The sequence below is a fragment of the Furipterus horrens genome, unplaced genomic scaffold (assembly GCF_987537825.1).
Source record: "Furipterus horrens unplaced genomic scaffold, mFurHor1.1.pri manual_scaffold_13, whole genome shotgun sequence".
Taxonomy (NCBI): Eukaryota; Metazoa; Chordata; class Mammalia; order Chiroptera; family Furipteridae; genus Furipterus; species Furipterus horrens.
The window spans coordinates 54488726-54507856 of NW_028327183.1; the positions used below are offsets into that span (position 1 = coordinate 54488726).

The 19131-nt window shown below is 48.0% G+C and overlaps 1 protein-coding gene across 1 annotated transcript; it reads right to left on the minus strand.

Moving 5' to 3' along the window:
• Positions 1 to 2234: 2234 nt before the first annotated feature.
• Positions 2235 to 18489, minus strand: LOC149995376 (T-cell-interacting, activating receptor on myeloid cells protein 1-like). Its single transcript, XM_090260260.1, has 10 exons — positions 18314 to 18489; positions 13562 to 13597; positions 11342 to 11632; positions 10721 to 11017; positions 5831 to 5869; positions 5337 to 5420; positions 5192 to 5219; positions 4803 to 4840; positions 4398 to 4435; positions 2235 to 2539 (listed from the first exon to the last, which is right to left on the minus strand). The coding sequence occupies exons 1-10, from the start codon at positions 18345 to 18347 to the stop codon at positions 2396 to 2398; spliced, it is 1029 nt and encodes a 342-aa protein (XP_090116386.1). The 5' UTR covers positions 18348 to 18489; the 3' UTR covers positions 2235 to 2395.
• Between the last annotated feature and the right edge of the window lie 642 nt (positions 18490 to 19131).

Genomic DNA, 19131 nt, shown 5'->3' on the forward strand with positions numbered 1-19131 from the left:
TACCTCTCTCTCTCTCTCAAATCAAAACAAATCCTTGGGTGAAAATTAAAAAACAATTGTAGATCAGCATCCCAGGCAAAAGGATCCCCATTCAGCAGGCGTGAGCCTCAGTTTTCTCCCCATTCATTCCAAGGGCAATGTGGATGGACTTTCTCTTAGAACAGAAATGATCACCTTGTTCACAAAGCACCTCAGAACCAGAAACCCGGAGTGAATCCTAGGCTGGGGTTTCTATTCCGTGGCGGGCACATTGGCATATTCTTACTACGTTCCGTGCTGACAAGCTGGGACAAACCTTCCTAGAGCTCCTGGGGCCCAAGGTTCCAAAGCAATGCTGTTAATGAGTGTGCTTGACTTTATGACCAGGCGCCGACCTCACAGGGCACATTGTTACATCAGCAAAGTGGCTCAGGCCAGTACCTGCCCATCAGTCCTCACACCACAGTCCTCCAGGATGCGTGGTGTGGGGCACTGCACCCTGTTCTCTGGGGTTCCCACTGACTCTGTGAGGCCATGCTCTCTGCACTTAAAATCATCTTTGAGGCCTGGCCAGTGTGGCCTAGTTGGAGCATCATCCCATGGACTGAAAGGTCGTGGTCAGGGCACATGCCTAGGTTGAGTTTGGTCCCCAGTCAGGGAGTGTGCCAGACGAAACTGATCAGTGTTTCTCTCTCTCCCTCCCAACCCCACTCTCTAAAATCAATACGCATGTCCTCGGGTGATGATAAAAATCATGTTTGACTCCTGGAAAATTTGTGTTAGCTGGTGGGTACCCCCAAAATGAGATTATCAGGTCTGAAACCACAGGCGTTCCTTCTCTGTCAGGTAGCAAGCCACCCTCACTGGTTTTGTCACTAGGTCGGAAAATATTTGTGCTTCTGCCACTTAAAAGTGTAAATCCCAATCTGCCTGCGTCTTGACCAATTTGCCAGCTTCACCATGCACGTGATTGCATGTGCTTCCTGCCAAATTGTATTTGGTAAAATTTCTTTGGGCCTCAGTTACTGGGGATAGGTAAACTGAGGCACAGCAAGGCAGGTTCCCTGGCTCAAAGACACAGAAGTGGGAGAGACAGGTGCAAAAATTGGAACCCATCTCAGTCTCAAAGGCCCGTTTTCTGTTCCAGAAAATCCTTCGGAGCTTCTCCATCTCACCCCCTAGTGGTGAAGCGTTTCATTGCTTCAGGCATCGATCTGCGGAAGGGTGCAGTGTCTGAGTGAGCATATTAGCTGTCTATTGCTGGGTTACGACATTACCGCAGACTTGGTGGCATTAAGCAACACGAACGCTATTCTCTCCTAGTTCTGAGGGCCGGGGAAAAGGGCACAACCTATCAGGATCCTCAGGGGCTGTAGTCACCACGTTGGCCAGGGCTGGGGTCCAGTCTGAAAGCCGGTCTGGGGGAGGGTCCACCTTGGAGCTGTGTTGCAGTTCCAACCCACACTCCTCAGAGTTAGCACAGCCCTCACAGGTTAGGGACGCAGGGCACACCAGACTGCCCTCGCTTCAGACACCAGCTGCAAACTCAGGTGTCCTCAGGCCACCCTGACCAACAGCTGAGAATTTTGGAGGTCCCACTATCTCCACTCAATAATTTCCTAGAGCTACTCAGAGAGTACAAAGGAAGTGCTATGCCTGGATTACAATTTATTTTACAGAATACAGATCAGTGCTGGCGAAATGAAGAAACACACATGAGGAGGTCTGGGCGGGTCTCAAAAGCGAAGCTTCCTATATCCTCAGGATGCGTCCACCCTTCAGGCACATGAAGGGGTGTCACCAACCAGGAAGTGTCCCCAGCCTCAGTATCCAGCATTTTTATTGGGGTGTCATCAACAGATGTGGTCAATCAAATTAGTCTCCAGACTTCCTCTGTTCCCAGAGGTTTGCTGATAGTCCCTGACTCAAATCCCAACTCTAATCACATGGTTGGTCTTCCTGCCATGGTCAGCCCACCCACCCACCCCCATCCTGAGTCATCTCTGGGCATATTGCTCTATGTGAATGATGCCTCTCATTTTCAAAAAAAGAAAAATAGCCCTGGCTGGTGTGGCTCAGTTGGTAGGGCATCATCCCACAAAGCAATAGGTCATCAGTGTGATTCCCAGTCAGGGCACATCCCTGGGTTGCAGGTTCAATCTCCACTTGGGGCGCATGCAAGTGGCAACCAACTGATGTTTCTCTCAGTGATGTTTCTCTGGCTCTCCCTCCCTCCCCTCTCTAAAAACTAAATCTTATTAAAGATAAATAAATAAATTTTATATTTTAAAAGAAGGAAACAGGTCTAAGTTGGAGATGTGAGGAAAGGTACCCCCACCTGCCTTGTTCCCCAAGGGGCCCCTGCCCCATTGTCCGTCCCCTTGTTGGAGGTTCTTCCCGGATCCGGATCTCCTGTCTACGTCTTAAGGGTCGAATACACACAGGTTTCCAGAGGCTGCTTCTCCTGGTTGGAAGGGCCCTTGGTCAGGGTTCTGGTGTTCAGCTGAGCATATGTCACTCCATGAGGTTCTTCATCTCTTAACTCCTGAGATCCTTCATCCTGAGGGTGAGCAAGGAGAAGAGGAGTAAGTCTCCCAGGGAGGAGTATTCTGTGGTGACAACAGAACAGTCATAACATTGTGGTAGACAGCTTTCCAGGGACACCGTTCTCAAGCCTTTGTGAGGTCCTCTCCCCTCTTCAGGGTTAGCTGGACCTAGCATCTTACATTTGTCAAAGGAATCGAGCAAACAAAAACACACCAAAAAAGAAGGGAGGTCATGTCCAAGATGAGGTCACGAAGGACGGTGCCTTCTGTCACGCCCACCTCTGTATTGTCCCCTGGCTCTCTCATGCTGAAGAAGCCAGCTGCCACGTTATCAGCTGCCCTTCAGAGAGGCCCATACAGCCAGCGTGGTCTCCAAGCAACAGACAGCAAGAACCTGAATCCTGCTGACAGCCACCTGAGTGGGTGTGGAAACACACCCTCTCTTCGTCCAGCCCTGATCAGCCCTGACTGGCACCTTCACCACAGCTCTGTGAGACCCAGAGTGATAGACCCAGCTCAGCTCCTCCAGATCTGACCTCCAGGCACGCGAGACAACAAATGTCGCTTCTGCCTGCCCCATTTAGGGATGATTTGTTATGCAGCAGTAGATAACTTATACAGTTATCAAAATATGTGTTAGTAGGAAACATCCTGGATGGGTAAATCCATAGGGACAAAAAGATTAGTTATTGCCAGGAGCTGAGGGAGGGGAGGAAGGAAATGGGGATTCCCTGCTTAAAGAGTGTGGGGTTTTCTCTTGGCATGATGAAAATGTCTGGAACCAGATAATGGGGATCATGGCACAACATTGTGAATGTACCAGATGTCGCTGAATCATTACAATGGTTAAGTTTGTTATGTACATTTGGATGCAATTTTTAATATTTACTTACTGAATGCAATTTTTAATATTTACTTACCGATATATTAAATTCTCACCCAAGGATATGTTCATAATTTTTAGAGAGAAAGGAAGTGGGGTGGGAAATATCACTGTGAGAAGCACCAGTCAGTTGCCTCCTGTACGTGCCCCAGCTGGGGATCGAACTCGTGACCTTTTTGGTGTATGGCGTGACACTCCAACCAACTGAATAATTCAGCCAGGGATTGACACAGTTTTTTAAAAATTGAATTATATAGGGGCCCTGGCTGGTGTGGCTCAGTGGCTTGAGTGCCAGCCTGTGAACCAAAGGGTTGCCAGTTCGATTCCCAGTCAGGGCACAGGCCTGGGTTGCAGGCCAGGTCCCCAGTTGGGGGTGTATGAGAGGCAACCACACATTGATGTTTCTCTCCCTCTCTTTCTCCTTCCCTTCCCCTCTCTCTATAAATAAATAAATAAATAAATATCTTTAAAAATTTGCATTATAAAGGGAAAAAGTAAGGGTTACTATTAACATCGCTATCGATAACTGATGCAGGGTCTGCCATGTGGTGTACAGTGAGGTAGGTGCTTTGAAGCAGATCTTACCATGTTTTCACCAAGAGGTGGGATTATTATCCTCATTGTCCAGATGAGGACACTGAGGCTCAGGGTGGGAACGTCACTTGCCTGGTTATAATAATAGTAGCTTCAAGGTACTGAGTGCTTATGCCATACCTGGCATTTCACTGATTTTTCTGTGGCTGTGGGCTCATTAAACCATCCCATTAATCCTGTGAGGAACTTCAATCCTTTAGGGAATGGGAATTGTCCTCACAAAGGTGTCATGGGATGCAGTTCCCATGGTGAGAGAAGCATAGATGAGTCCAGACCAGATCCTCCTGAAAGGTAGAGGAAGGGTCGGGACACAGGAAAGCAGAAGCCCAAACCATTGAACTAAAGGAGGAGCGATGGAGAGCCTGAACTGAGCGAGGGGCTGATGGGAAACTCACCAGGGCAGGAGAGCAGCTCCTCATAGCTGGGGACGCATCTGGGAGGAACAAGATTCTGCCATTGGTTCATGCCCAGGCTCCAGGGGTCAGGTCTACATGTGCACACAGCCACACACTCTACTCTCACACATAATGCACACAGGTGCACACACTAATGCATGCATGAATTACATGCACACATGTGCAAACCACGTGTGCACGAACAACACGCACATGCATATTCAGACGCACACTTTGTACTCGTGCTGAGTGTACATGCATGTGTTCACATGCATATGTACCCACCTGCCCACCTACATGCACAGACTCATGCACACAGCACCCGTGTATGCACATGCCACGCACATGCATTGCATACTCAAAGCACAGATCCCTCGCCACCACTTTCCTTCCCGGGTTGATTACCTGCCACCACATCTTCAGGTTTCTTGGAGGAGCGGGAGCTGAGAGAGAGAAACAGTGAAGCATTGGAGATCAAGGAAGTTGGAGAGAGAGGCAAGGTCACCCGCCCCAGTCTCCACCTACTCGCAGCCCCACCCTCAGGTCCTCAAGGCGTCCTGTGTGCAGGAAGGTCATGAAGCCAAAGAGCCCGACGTGGGTTGGGGAAAGAGCCCAAGGAAGGGGCATTGAGCGAGAAGTGGTTGTAAGACGGGAGAATACAGAGAGAGGCCTGGGGTGGCCGTGCGAGCTGGTCTGGGCACATGAAAGGCTGATGTAACAAAGAAGGGTAAGTAACCCAGGAAGGGGCGGAGGGCGAGGGACATGTTGGCTGATGGGGCTCTTGAGTGGCTTACCGTTTTGTGGTCTTGTTAAGAGCTGTTCCTGGGAATGGAAAAAGAGAAGGGGGTGGGTTAACTCTGTGATGTTAGCTTGGTCGTTACATTTCCTCCGTTTCCCCCCCACCCCCCGAAAATTCATCCACGTCTCTCCTGAACTCACCGCAGCAGGTGTATTTGTAGAGGAGGAAGACTCCGAGGAGGAAGAATGCAGCGAAGGTGGCAATGAGGGTGATTTCAGTGATCCCTGGTGAGGGGAGAGCAGGGATGAGGCCCAGTTAGTTGCTTCCCTGAGGCCTGTTCTGATGCCTGAATACGTCTACCATTGATTGTGTTTCTGTGATGTGCCGGAAGCTCAGTACATCTCTCTCATGCTCACGAGTATCCCGGAAGGGAGACAGCGTGATGCCCATCTTACAGAGGTACAAGCTCAGGGTCAGGGAGTTGAGAGATTTCCAAAGGCACCCAACCACTGAGTAGGCAGAGCCAGAACTCAGCCCCACCCACCTCAAAAGACATTGCATTAAAGCACCATCTTCTGGCATCACCAGAATAGAGAGGAATATCCCTGAGGTCGCTGCCAGCACTGCGTAGCTCTCTAGGAGGCCCATCCCATGTCTGAAGGGCGCTCTATCCCAGGAGGCTCTCTTCTCTTACCTACTGTTACTCCTGCCCTCTTGAGAGACTCCATTTCATCTAGAAGACAGAATTCAAGTTGCAGAATAATCATCACAATAGTGTACCATTAATGTATAATTTTTAAAACTGTATTACTTACAGATGTGTGTCTATATTATAAACGTATAAAAACATGCACAGGAATGACACTGCTAAGGTCAGGGGGAAGTTTCTATTGGAGGGGGAAGGAAAAAAAGGATGATTTGTGGGAAGAAAATGTGTAGCAAATATGACTACAGTAGTCCCTCTCTATATCGCGGTTCACTTATTGTGGCCTCACTGTATCATGGGATTTTAAAAAATATATTTAATTATTTATCGCGCATTTTTTACTATATCACGGGATTTTGCGGTACTGTATACATATATTGTTAAAGTTATGTAGGTTTAAGAGTGTAGAATATATTTAAGAACATAAGTAGTGTTTATAAAAGTGTGGAAAAGGTTAATAAGGGAGTGGGAAAGGTTAATAAGGGACTGGGAATGGTTTATAAGTGTGGGAAGGGCTTATAAAGCCTTAAAATATAAATAAATACTGAAATAAATGTAGGTTCCTACTTTGTGGATTTTCACCTATGACGGGAGGGTCTAGAACATAATACCCATGATAAGTGAGGGAATACTGTAAGTGTGGACAAGTATAATTCTGGGTTGTGATGATTGACTCTTATTGTATTATTTCTGCTCTGTTAGGTACTATTCTTCCAATTTCTCAAAAGGAAGCTCTTAAATATAGGATATATTATAAACAACATATATGTCCTATCGGTTACATTTCTGTGGAGAACCCGGGCTAATCCAACTGGGCAGAATCTCCTAAGTCAGATATGGCTGCGGTTCCCCAGACAGATGGAGTATCTCGCCCATTTTCCGAAGCGCTGAGGACAAAACAGTAATAACCCAGCCTAGCATGCGCTGAGTGCCTGACCTTTCATCTTCCCCATAGCCACGTAGCTGTTGTAACCCTGTTGCACAGAGAGGCAGGATACAAGAAGGGTGTTTTGGGTTTTTTAAACAGATAAACTAAAGCTCCAAGCGTGTACTTGAGTTGCACGGTGCCACACGCCTACGAGGAGCAGTGTGGCTGGGACCACGTTCAGGCTCTGCTAGCTCTGCTGAGGTGCCACCTTCACTCTGTAGTGCGTCACTGTCCACACCTGCAGCATCCCTGCCTTGGAGGTGACCGAAGGCGATGAAGTGGACCCCGAGCCCCGAGAGCTCCCCTCCTTCACTCTTATTTCACAGAAGGGAGCGGCCATGGGGAGTCCACAGTTTACTGGCAACCACACATCTCTGTTTCCTGTGACCCCCGCCTTTGGGTCTTCCCTTCCCTGTCCTACCAGGCTCGGTTTCTGTCTCAATCTCCTCCTGTCGGCTCAGCCAGCCCCGCCTGCTTAGCCTCCTTTCTGTGGAACCAAGGGGCCACACTGAACTTGTTCAAGTTCAGAAATAACTGGAAAACTGGAATAAATGACCTTCAAGTGACCTTGAAGACAGATGATGCCAAGTTTGCTGGCAAATATTTCTTGACTAGCCATTGGTTTGGGGCACATATTTTAAGTGATTAGAGGCTTCAGGGATTGGAGGAGAGTATGCTGTCTGCCTCTAAAGTGCCTGCCAAGAACTCTGGCGTCTAACTGGAAACTAGACAACGGGTTTCCAGCAGGCTTACTCAACGTCCGCACTATTGGCATGCGGGGTTGGGCAATTCTTTGTGGGGAGGGGGTCCTGTGCATCGTTAGATGTTTTATAGTCTCTCTGGTCTCAACCCCCTAGATGCCAGGAGCATCCCTGCATCCCCAGGTGTGGCCACCAAAAATGTCTCCAGACATTGCCATTTGTCGCCAAGTTGAGAACCAATGCTCTCAGGAAAGTAAGGTCTGAGCTTAAATCAGTTACTTCTCTTTCCCGTCCTCCCATCAGCATTACTGACCCCCACCATGCTCTCTCTGCCTCCTGCCTTGGTCAATCGGATGACCCCCCAAAGTTCAACACGCTGATGTAGCAACGGGTTTAGAGTTCTGGTCCCACATCAGCCGCATAAAACTGAGGGTTTGTAAGAGGCTCTGGTGACGCCCAAAGGGGAACCCCTGGTCTGTGTTCAGTAATCCAGCCATGTGCCTGCACCCAGTCATCTACGCTCCACACACACCCCACGGATAGCCTCCTCTTTTCCTCAGCCTGTGGCCCTGGTGACAGTTGCCAGGACTTGGGCCATGGCTGAAGGACGACAGGAAAGGTCTAGACTGAGCTTGGCAACACTTGGCCGTGTTATTCCAGGTCAGTCGTTATATCGCATACTCATGGCAGAAGCAGCTGTAGTTAAGACTATCAAGTAAGAAACCCACAAGGCTCCTCATAGGCCAAGAATAACTAGAGGAATGGAAAAAACTATTAATCACCAGTTGTTGAATAACCCAAACTTTTAAATTAAAGTTCCCCCTTCTAGGGAGAGCAGGTCCAACTTGCTGTGTCTTTCTTATTCCCATTTTACCTCTCTGTTTTATCATCATTTTTGGAAAAGACAGTCTTATCTGTGCTTAGCTTTGTCATGTGCAGTTAAACCAAGTTAAAGAGACAGACACATACCCCTGGCCTTTTTAGAATCTGGAAGACCTTAGGTGTCATATAATTTCCCACCAATCTTTGTAATTAGTAGTAATGATAAGAATATTTACCATTATTGTGAGAGCGATACACATGCTTTTTTTTTTTTTTTTTTTTTACGAGAAAGAGAAACATCAACTTGTTCCACATCCTGATGCATCATTGGTTGCTTCTTGTGTGTGCCCTGACCGGGCATTGAACCCACAACCTTGGCGTACTGGGACAATGTTCTAACCTGTACTGGGACGATGTTCTAACCCGTACTGGGACGATGTTCTAACCTGTACTGGGACGATGTTCTAACCCGTACTGGGACGATGTTCTAACCGGCTGAGCTATGCAGCCAGGCCCAGGAATGTAGTTTTTGATAAAGCTGTTTTGGGATTCAGAGGGAGGAGTTTTGAGTGTTCATAGTGATAACAACAACAAATATTTATGTGGCATTTGCTATGCACCAGACATGGTTTGGAAAGGATTTAGGTAAAATGACTCAGCAGAATCTTACTGAGAGTCCATTGTGTAGGTGCTACTTACTATCAACCCCATTTACCAGATGAAGAAACTGAGACAGAGAGAGGCTAAGTAATCTATGGGAAAATAGGTTATTAGTTACTGAGCCCAACTAAAATCCAAGTGGTTATAATTATTTGCAAAACAAAAGTCCACACCCTTACAGACTATGGAGGCATCCGCCCAAGTGATGGGTGCCGTTTCTTGCTCAAATGGTTATGGTCAATTATCTGTCTCTGGAGGGGACATTGACTACTTTCACATTGACCTAGAAGACAGAATGGAGTAAATAAATGGACCAGAGAGCAAGAAAGCTGTCCCAAAGAACATGAGAGAAGGGGTTAGGGAGCTCTCTGGGGTCTCTTCTCTCAGGGACCTAACCTCACTCATGGGGGCTCCACCCTCATGACCCACTCACCTCCCAGAGGCTCCACCTCCCAATATCATCACTAGGATTTCAATATATGGGTTTGTTATGGAGATTCCCCCAACAATTAAACACAGAATTGTTTGTGATCCAGCAATTCCATTTCTGGGTATTTATCCAGAAAAATTGAAAGCAGGGCCTCAGAGAAATATCTGCACATCATGTTCCTAGCAGCGTTATTCACAATAGCCAAAAGGTGGGAGCAACGCAAGTGCCCAGAGGTGCGTTAATGGAGAAACAAAATGTGGTCTAGCCATACAGTCGGACGTTATTCAGCCTTAAAAAGGAAGAAAATTCTGACGTGCTGCAACATAGATGAACCCTGACGACGTTACGCTGAGTGAAATAAGCTAGTCACAAAAGGACAGATACCGTATGTTTCCACTTTATGAGCTGTCGAGTCAAATTCATGGAGACAGAAAGTAGAACGGTGGGTGCCGGGTGCTGTGGGAGGGAGAATGGGAAGTCACTGTTTCATGGAGACCGAGTTTCCGTTTAAAGATCAAGAGAGTCCTGTGCGTGGATGTGGTGACCGCGGTACAACAGTGTGAATGTAACACCACTAAACTGTGCGCTTAAAAGTGGTTAAAATGGTAAGTTTTATAGTATGCATTCTACCACACTTAAAAAAAATTATCCCTTTAAAAAAAGTCTAAAAAAAAGTCTAGGCAGGAAAAGAAGACCTCCATTTGGTTGAGCTAAAAGGCATGAATGGTAGACAATGAACATAAAACCCCTGGCTGCTGTGGCTTGGTGGATTGAGCACTGGCCTGCGAACCACTTTGATTCCCAGTCAGGGCACAAGCCTGGGTTGTGAGCCACGCTCCCAGCTGGAGGCGCATGAGAGGCAACCACACATGGATGTTTCTCTCCCTCTCTTTCTCCCTCTCTTCCCCTCTCTCTAAAAATAAGTAAATAAAATCTGATTAAAAAATAAAGAAAAACACCTTTCTGGAGCCTCTCGGTCTGTCTGAGAAAGGTATTGAAGTTCCTGCTGTACAACTCCATGAAGTGTCATTCACACTTGTCTAAATGAATGGTGTCCCGCCAGAGGTAGGCAATGGCATTGTGGCTAGATCTTATCTTCCTAGTGGGGTCAGGTATTACTAATCCTCCCAGCCTCCTTTCCTGTGATTCTCCAACACTCACACTCTGTCTGTTTGCAGATCCTGTCCACTCTTCCACAGGGTCCTGGCCCTAACTTCCCTTCTCCCAGGTGATTCTCCCCCCGAAACTCCAGAGTATTGTAGGGACAGAGCTTCCCTCTGATGTACTCCAGGTGGCAGATAATTCAGCTGTTGTCCTCCTCACGGTAAAAACCTTACCTGTCACGCAGACTGCAATGGGGTCACTGGGCTCTGAGGCCCAGAAAGGAGGCGATGTTTGGTAGTACACACAGCTGTAGTCCCCAGTGTCATCGACTGTCACTCTTCGAAGGGAGAAGTCCGTCTCCTTCCCTGCTGGACTCTGGAGCTGTATGGGTGCTGAAGCTCCTTTCTTCAGTAGCGCAAGCATGTAAGACCCTGTCACATGACTGGGCATCTGGCACTGCAGGGTCACGTTTTCTCCTGCGGTCACCTTACCGCTATGGTGGGCTTGGAGGGAAGGTTTAGGTGAATCTCCTGTAAGAGAAGGAAGCCTCAGAAATCATGGGAGAAGCCTTGGGTGCCCCCTCAGCCATGTTGTCCTTGCAGGGTTCTCAGGGAGTGTGTGTGTGGGGGTGACAGACACCTGATCAAACCCTCTTTTCTGCTTTGACTCCAGGAAGGAGGTTTTCTCCCTACCAGCCCTGAATGAATCCATGGTCCTCAACTCTGTCCCTGTCTTTTCCATCTCTCTCCCCATGTACACTGGAGAGGAGACTCCCTGCCCACCCTTAGTCTCTGGGTGTCCCCTCATTCCTGTCATAGGAAGAACATGTATCATTCTGAGCACCCTGTCCTCACCTGTCACCACTAGTAGAAGGTCCTCACTGGGTGGTGACGTTATGTTGGGGCTCACCCTTCTGTAATATTCACAGATGTATCTTCCAGCATCACTGTTTTGTAGGTCAGTGAGGTGAAATTCTGCCCCGGCCTCTGGGGAATCAGGAGATGGTGAGGGCTCCACAATAATTCCTCCCCTTCTGAGAACAAAGTTGACGTCCCTGGTAGGAGCTGAGCATCGCAGTGTCACGTTACCGTGAGCAGGAACCACCCAGCTGGGCCAGGCACTGAGGGAGGGCCTGGGAAGTGACCCTGGAAGGAAGCAGAGCCCAGGGCTGGATCTGATTCACTCACCTGCACGCAGGAAGCCCATTTCAAGAAGGTAAAGGTTAGGGACTTCCGGCCAAGATGGAGGCTTAGACGGACACGCTAGGTCTCCCTCTACAACTAGAGAGGAATACAACTACTTCAAAACAAAGGATAACTAGAAATTCCAGAAAATAAAACTACACGGAAGTCCAACATATGAAGTTATAAACCAGCGGTGCCATTTGGGCAGGTAAGAGCGAAAGGGGGCGGTGCTGTTTGCGGTCGCACCTGGACAACGGCGGCAGGGAATCCCGGATCCGTCAAGCCCCTGGTGGTGCGCGACCCCGGCGAGGAATCCCGGCTGCGGCCAAGCCCCTGCCGGTGCGCAACTCCGGCGCTGGGGAGAGCGGCCGCCGCATCGCCTTGAACAGTGAGGCCCAGGGGGGCGGGAGGACGGATCCCGGTCTCCTAGCTGAATAACTGTGTGAATCCATCTTGGACCCCCGCCCCCAAAGAAAGCACCACAGGGCTGCGAAATAGGTCGCGGACAGGCAGGTGCCAGTCACTAATTTGTGACGCGTACACAGGCACTGCCCCCGACAGCCGGCCCAAGAAAACAAAACGCATCTGTCAAAATGAGGCAGACAACTATAGAAATCCCGGTGACACAACTCACCAGACAGCAGATAGAGAACCTGACAGATGAACAGATAAGAAACCTGTCAGAGGCTCAGTTCTGGGCCATTGTTAACAGATGGCTTACAGAATTCACAAAAGAGCAGGAAAAAGATATGAAAGAAGTGAAAAACTTTCATAACGAAAGGAACAAAACCGCATACGAGACAGAAGGAAAGGAAATAAAATCCAGAGTTCATTTCAACAAACTGGAATATGGAGAAGGAACAAGCAGTCAACCAATGCAGCGAGAGGAAATGGGAAGCAACAATGAAAGGATCAGAAACCTCTGGGACAGCTATAAAAGGCCCAACATAAGAATCATTGGTTTGCCAGAGAGTGAGGAAGATGAACTAGAACTTGAAAAATTGAGTGAAAGTATAATAAAGGAGAACTTCCCAGACTTGGGGAAGGGAATAGACTTGCAGGTCCAGGAAGCAAGGAGAGTTCCCAAGAGACTGGACCCAGGGAGAACCACTCCAAGACACATTATAATCAAAATGTCAAAAATTAAAGATAAAGAGAGAATCTTAAAAGCAGCAAGAGAGAAGAAAAGAATTATGTACAAAGGGGTCCCAATTAGACTATCAGCTGACTTCTCAAGGGAAACCCTACAGGCAAGAAGAGACTGGCAAGAAATATTCAAATTAATGAAAATCCAAAACCTACAACCACGAATACTCTACCCAGCAAAATTGTCATTCAGAATAGAAGGACAGAGAAAGTGTTTCCAGGACAAAATAAAACTGAAAGAGTTCATTAGATCCAAACCACTGTTATATGAGATGTTAAAGGGACTGGTTTAAAAAAAAAACAGAAGCTAGGGAGATGAAACAAAGGCAAACTAAATAGGCAACGAGAGTGGAAAAGGAACTGTGGGTACGGGAAGCATATTGGGGGGAGGTCAACAGGGAGGGGGAATGGGGAAAGGGAGGGAGATGATATAGGAATTGGGGATCAAGGTAGGAGGGAATGGAATAGACGGAGAGAGGTTGGGAGGAACTGTATGCACAACTAATGGACATAATCTAAAAGGGGGGGACAACTGGAGGGAGGGGGGCCACCGGGTGGAGGGGAGCAGAGGGAAGGGAAATTGGCACAAATGTAATATTTTAATCAATAAAACACATTAAATCTGGAAAAAAAAAATAAAGATACCCTGTATTCTCCCTAAAAAAAAAAAAAAAAAAAAAAGGAAAGGTTAGAGGGGCCTTTGTGGATGAGGGATCAGGAAGGTTTAAGTTTAGAAACACTCACCATCTCTTCTTATGTCTCGTTGGCCAACACATAGCCCTGCAAAGGAAGCATTTATGAGACACAAGGGCCTGCCTGGGGCCCTTGTCCTCACTCTGCCCTGGGCCCTGGGGGACCATCCAGGACTTTTGCTGCTAACAGGCCCCTCGTTATCATACTCCCCAGCACTTCCAGCCCCTCCTCGAGAACCCAGCTGGCATCAGTGTCAGGTTGCAGCTTATGTTAGTTTCCTAGGGCTGCTGGGGCCAATTACCGCACACTTCCTGGCTCATAGCAACACAGAGGTATCATAGTGCGCTGTGGTCTGTGAGAGAAAGCCAGCATCACACGTCCCCCTGGCTGAAATCGAGGTGTCGCAGGGCTGCATTTTGTCTGGAGGCTTGTGGGGAAAATCTGTCCCCTGCCTTTTCTAGCTTCTAGAAGTGCTCACATTCCTTGGCATGTGGCCTCCTCGCCCATTGTTAAAACTTTTAAAGATATGTTTATTGATTTTACAGAGGAAGGGATGGAGAGGGAGAGAGAGAGAGAGAGAGAGAGACAGAGAGAGACATGAATATGAGAGAGAAGCATCAGTTGGCTGCCTCCCATACGGGCCCCAACTGGAGATCGAACCCACGACCTAGGTATGTGCCCTGACTGGGAATCAAACCCACAACCTTTCGGTGTGTGGGACAACGCTCCAACCCACTTAGCCCCATGGGCCAGGGCCTCTTCTCCTGTCCTTATACACAGCAATGGTGAGTTGAGTCCAGCCCTTTTCTGCCCTCATTACTACTTAAGGACCCTTATCAATACATTGGGGGCAACCAGATAATTCAAGATCATTTGTTCACTTTAAGGCCAACTGATTAGTAACTTTAGGGCCATCTTCCACCTTAATTCTCCTTTGCCACATAAAGATACATATCCCTAGATTCTGGGACTCAGGACGTGGACACCTTTGGGGAGCCTCCCACATTGTGTCCCCACCCTTCTCGCTTGTCCCACTTCTCCATCCCAGGTTCCTCTGGCCTCATAACACCCCCAGGATGTTGGGTGATGCTGCCATTTCCCTGCAGAACTTACCCATTTCTCCCCATCATCCATCCTTCACCATCTGACTCTTCTACCATATCCTGCAATGTTGTCTCTGGATTTCATGGTGGAGGAGAGGACAAGGGACACCAGATCACTCCTGAACTCCTCCATCACCCTAAGTGTGTCACTCAGGTGCCTCCTGAGTGCATCTGCATCGTAGAGGGGGTACATAGGACCCACCCCTTCCCCAGATGCTGTGGAATGTATAGAGTGTGAGAGACAACAGAGGTGACAAGAGCCATTTGTCTGGAAAAAGCACTTGGATCTTGGTGACACCTAGTACTCCTCCTGCTCTGGGGGAAGTTCATAGGAAGTCTGGCATCACTAGAATTTAAGCCCCTCAGAGGCAGAGAATACATCCTCAGTGCTTAGAACAGTGCCGAGATTTTGCCGAATGTCCCATGAATAAGTGTTGACGGACTGAGTTGTAGCCTCATGTATGGACAGTCATTTGCCAATATTTTTGGTGATCCAGAAATTACTGTGACTTCCTGAAATCCCCTCTCAGCACACCACCATACTGACACACATCAACTGAGAGTGGGAGAAAGAGGTGGGGAGACCCCAATTCTATGATGAGGAGCATCTAGCTGCTGAAAACTTAGTCCTTTGCCCTGAGGTGTTTTTTCCTGCTCTCAGAGAATGGCCGAAATGCGTCTCCAACACTACAATTGTCCGTGAGTGATCTCCTTGGTGCTCCAGAGTGAATCTCAAAAATCCAAAGCTGACATGACTTGGAAGAGTGAAGTATAGGTCCCCCACTTTTCCATCTGGTCGCCTAGATCCAACTGACCCCATGAAATGCATTTCTGGACATCGATGTAGGTGGTCTAGTTTGATTAGCTTGTAACAGTGATTCTCTACAGGGGCCATCTGGAGACTTGTAGTTTGGCTGCTTGCAAGGACACAGTATAGTATTAACTTTCCTCACCATGCTGTGTGTTACATCTCCAGGGCATATTCATTACATGGCTTGAAGTCTTACCCTCTGACCAACATCACTCCATTTCTCCCATGCACCCCCAGCCCTTGGGAGCCACCATTTTCCTCTGTTTCTGTGTGTTCCGCAATTTTGGATTCCACACATGAGAACATACAGTATTTTATTTCTGTGCCTGACTTATTTCATCTAGCACAAAGCCCTCGAGATCCATCCACAATGTTGCAAATGGCAGGATAGCCTTCTTTTTTGTGGCTGAATGATATTACATAATTCAGACAGATGATAGATCGATCGATTGATCAATCGATCACTCTCCCATCTTCTTTAGCCACTCATCCATTGATGGACAGTGAGGTTCTTTTCACGTTTTTGCTATTGTAAATAATGCTGCGATGAACATAGGGGTGCAGATACCTCTTTTTTTTAAATCCTCACCTGAGGGTATGGTTATTCATTTGAGAGAGAGAGAGAGAGAGACAGAGAGAAAAGAAACATCAGCGTGAGAAACATTAATCAGTTGCCTCCCGTAGGCACCCTGATGGCGGACCAAACCTGCAGCCTCGGTGTGTGCCCTGCCCAGGAACGGAACCCACAGCCTTTTGGTTTACAGAACGACGCTTCAACCACTGAGCCGCCCGGCCAGGGCGAGAGCTCTTCAAGACAGTGTTTCCATTTCCTTCAGCTACGTGCCCAGAAGTGAAGTTGCTGGGTCACATGATAATTATATTTTTAACTTCTGAAGGAACTTCCATAGTGGCTGCACCGGTTCAGATCCCCTTTTCTCCACGTCCTCTCCAACACTTGTCACCGTGCCTTCCTGATGGTGGCCATTCGAACAGGTAATGAGTATTTGTGGCAGGGACTGGGTGGCCCACTGAGCCTACCTGATGTCTGGCCCTGCCGAGATCATGGGGCTAACTGGTCACGTCCCTTCTCGAGGTTTTCCTGACTGTGACACCCTTCCTTCACCCTCCAAATATTTCCTGCCCACGTTCCCCCAAATTACGGCCTTTTAAATTGCCCGGTGTGACTCGGTGGAAAATGATGGTCATTGGAACTGTGCAGAAGTTGAATTCAGCTTCGCTTTGTGGCTGAGTGGCTTTCTGTGTCACAGCCGCTGTCAGTCTCAAGTTCCTCACAGGCAACATGGGGATGTGACTATTTTGCAGGACTTTTCTAAGACATGTAACACGACTTGAAGTCGTACAAAGAAGCAAGGTGAAGTGATATTGACTCCATGACAAAGGCATTCTCTTCGCATCCCGTCGCTGTCTTTATCACAGAAGAAGACTGCAGCCGGGCGCTAGTTTCCAACCCGTTTCTTCTTGTGTGTTGATTTGTGAGAGAGGGTGGGGCAGATATTGTTTTGTTGTTCCGCTTATTGATGCGTTCAGTGGTTGCTTCCTGTATGTGCCCTGACCAGAGACCAAACCCACAACCTTGGTGTATCTGGACGATGCTCTTACCAGCTGAGCTGCCCAGCCAGGGCTCCAACCCATTGCATTCACTCCTTTCTCTTAGGAAAAAAGACCAGGGATGTGGGGGCGGGGGACGGGGGTGGGTGGGAAATGTGGCCCAGTGTCTATAGTCAGGCAGCAGTAGCTGTTAGAACTTAATCATGTTATTTCCCCTGCTTACTATATACTGATGACTATGGTCTATTTTTTTAAAGATTTTATTTATTTATTTTTGGAGAGAGGGGAAGGGAGTTAGAGAGGGAGAGAAGCGTCAATCTGTGGTTCCCACTCATGCGCCCCCAACTGGGAACCTCTCCTGCAACCCAGGCATGTGCCCTGACTGGGAATCAAACCAGCAACCATTAGGTTCTCAGGCCAGTCCTCACTCCACTGAGCCACACCAGCCAGGGCTCTATTCTTTTCTTGATGAGCGATACTGATTTTCCATTAATAGAAGTGTTTTATAAATCTTTTAAAATAGCATTGAGCATAAAAATAATAATTTTTAAAACCTGAAGCAATTTGAAGAAGAATATCACTTACGAAAGACTATAGACATCACATACATCTAGCAAACTGTCATTGGGAAGTTCAGGAATGACTAAATTTGGGAAACAGAAAAAGCAAAATGTGTGTAAAGCAGCCAACATATTTCTAGTACGTGATATGTATTCAAGAAATAAAAATTTTTGCCCTGCCCAGGTGGTTCAGTTGGTTGGAGCGTCATTCATCCCACACACCAAATGTTGCAGGTTTGATCCCTGGTCAGGGCACATATGGGACGCAACTGATCCGTGTTTCTCTCTCACATTGGTGTTTCTCCCCACCCCCATCTCCCTACCCACCCCCTCTCTCTTTCCCTTCCTTTCCTCTCACTCTCTCTGAAATCAATAAGCATATCCTTGGGTAAGGATTTTTTAAAAAATTCTTTTAATTAAAAAAGAGCCCTGGCTGGTGTGACTCAGTGGATTGAGCACAAGCCTGTGAACCAAAAAAGGTTGCCGGTTTCATTCCCAGTCAGGGCAGATGCCTGGGTTGAGGGCCAGGTCCTTCATTTAGGGCATGTGAGAGGCAACCACACATTGATGTTTCTCTCCCTCTCCTCCCTCCCTTCTCCTCTCTCTAAATAAATAAGTACATTTTTTAAAAATTAAAAAAGAAGAAAAAGTTTCTATACTTATCCCTCTGAGGCCATTCCCTACCCCACAAGTCATAGCAACTCCAGCTGCCTCCACAGCCCGGCCGACCACCACCCATAATGCCCCCTCGCGTGCTTACCAACACAGAACAGGGCCAGGCACGGGAGGATCATCGTGGCCCCTCAGCCTCTTTCCACGACCTTCCTTCGGCCTTGCTGTCTGTGGTAAGTCAGAATGTTCTCCTGACTCCTGATTATGCTATAACAGCTGCATTTTGGTTTTAATCCTCCCCCGTTACATGACCACAGTTCTTGCCTCTTGGTCACTGTCAGGAAATGATGATTATTATTGCAACACGCTCTCAAGCTACTTCCCCCAGGCCTGCCCGAGCACAGAGTTCAGATCGCCCGGTGCTAAGGAATGTTCACAAAAATGCACGATATGTGAGAAGTTGCTCATCAAATTTTATAACCATCGTCCCCGTCTACACGGTGACAGAATTCAGCAGGGCCCAGGGCAGTCAGAGTCACAGCTACGTTTCTCTCTCATGGAGTTGGTCTCTCTGGTCAGCAGGGGTGAGTGGAAGTGACATGGACAAGTTCTGGGGTACTGCCTCTGGGGGCGTCGGAGGGCGGGAGTAGGTACAGTGCTGGTAAGGATGAGAGGAGAAGTTGTAGGGGCGAGGGATCCAAGATGGCAGGGGATTAGGTGGAAGCTACACTCGCCTCCTTCCCAGGACCAGACTGGACCTGCAACTATATTAGGGAATGATCACGAATAACCAGCTGAGGGCTAGCTGGAGAGAAGTCTGAAACCAAGGACTGACTTACAGAAGAAACCACATGAGACTAGGAGGAAGTGCAGAGACATGAGAGGCCTGGCTGGGCTCCATGGGGGGGCAGATGAAGTTCCAGAGAGAGAGATCTCAGCGGCCAGGCGGATCCTCCTGAGAAGTGT

Coding starts and splice junctions, on each gene's coding strand:
- LOC149995376 (XM_090260260.1), bottom strand. CDS start 18,347: ATGATCCTCCCGTGCCTGGCCCTGTTCTGTGTTG. Junction 5,220..5,336: donor CTACAAATACACCTGCTGCG/GTGAGTTCAGGA, acceptor TTCCATTCCCAG/GAACAGCTCTTAACAAGACC. Junction 2,540..4,397: donor GGAGCTGCTCTCCTGCCCTG/GTGAGTTTCCCA, acceptor GCTCACCCTCAG/GATGAAGGATCTCAGGAGTT.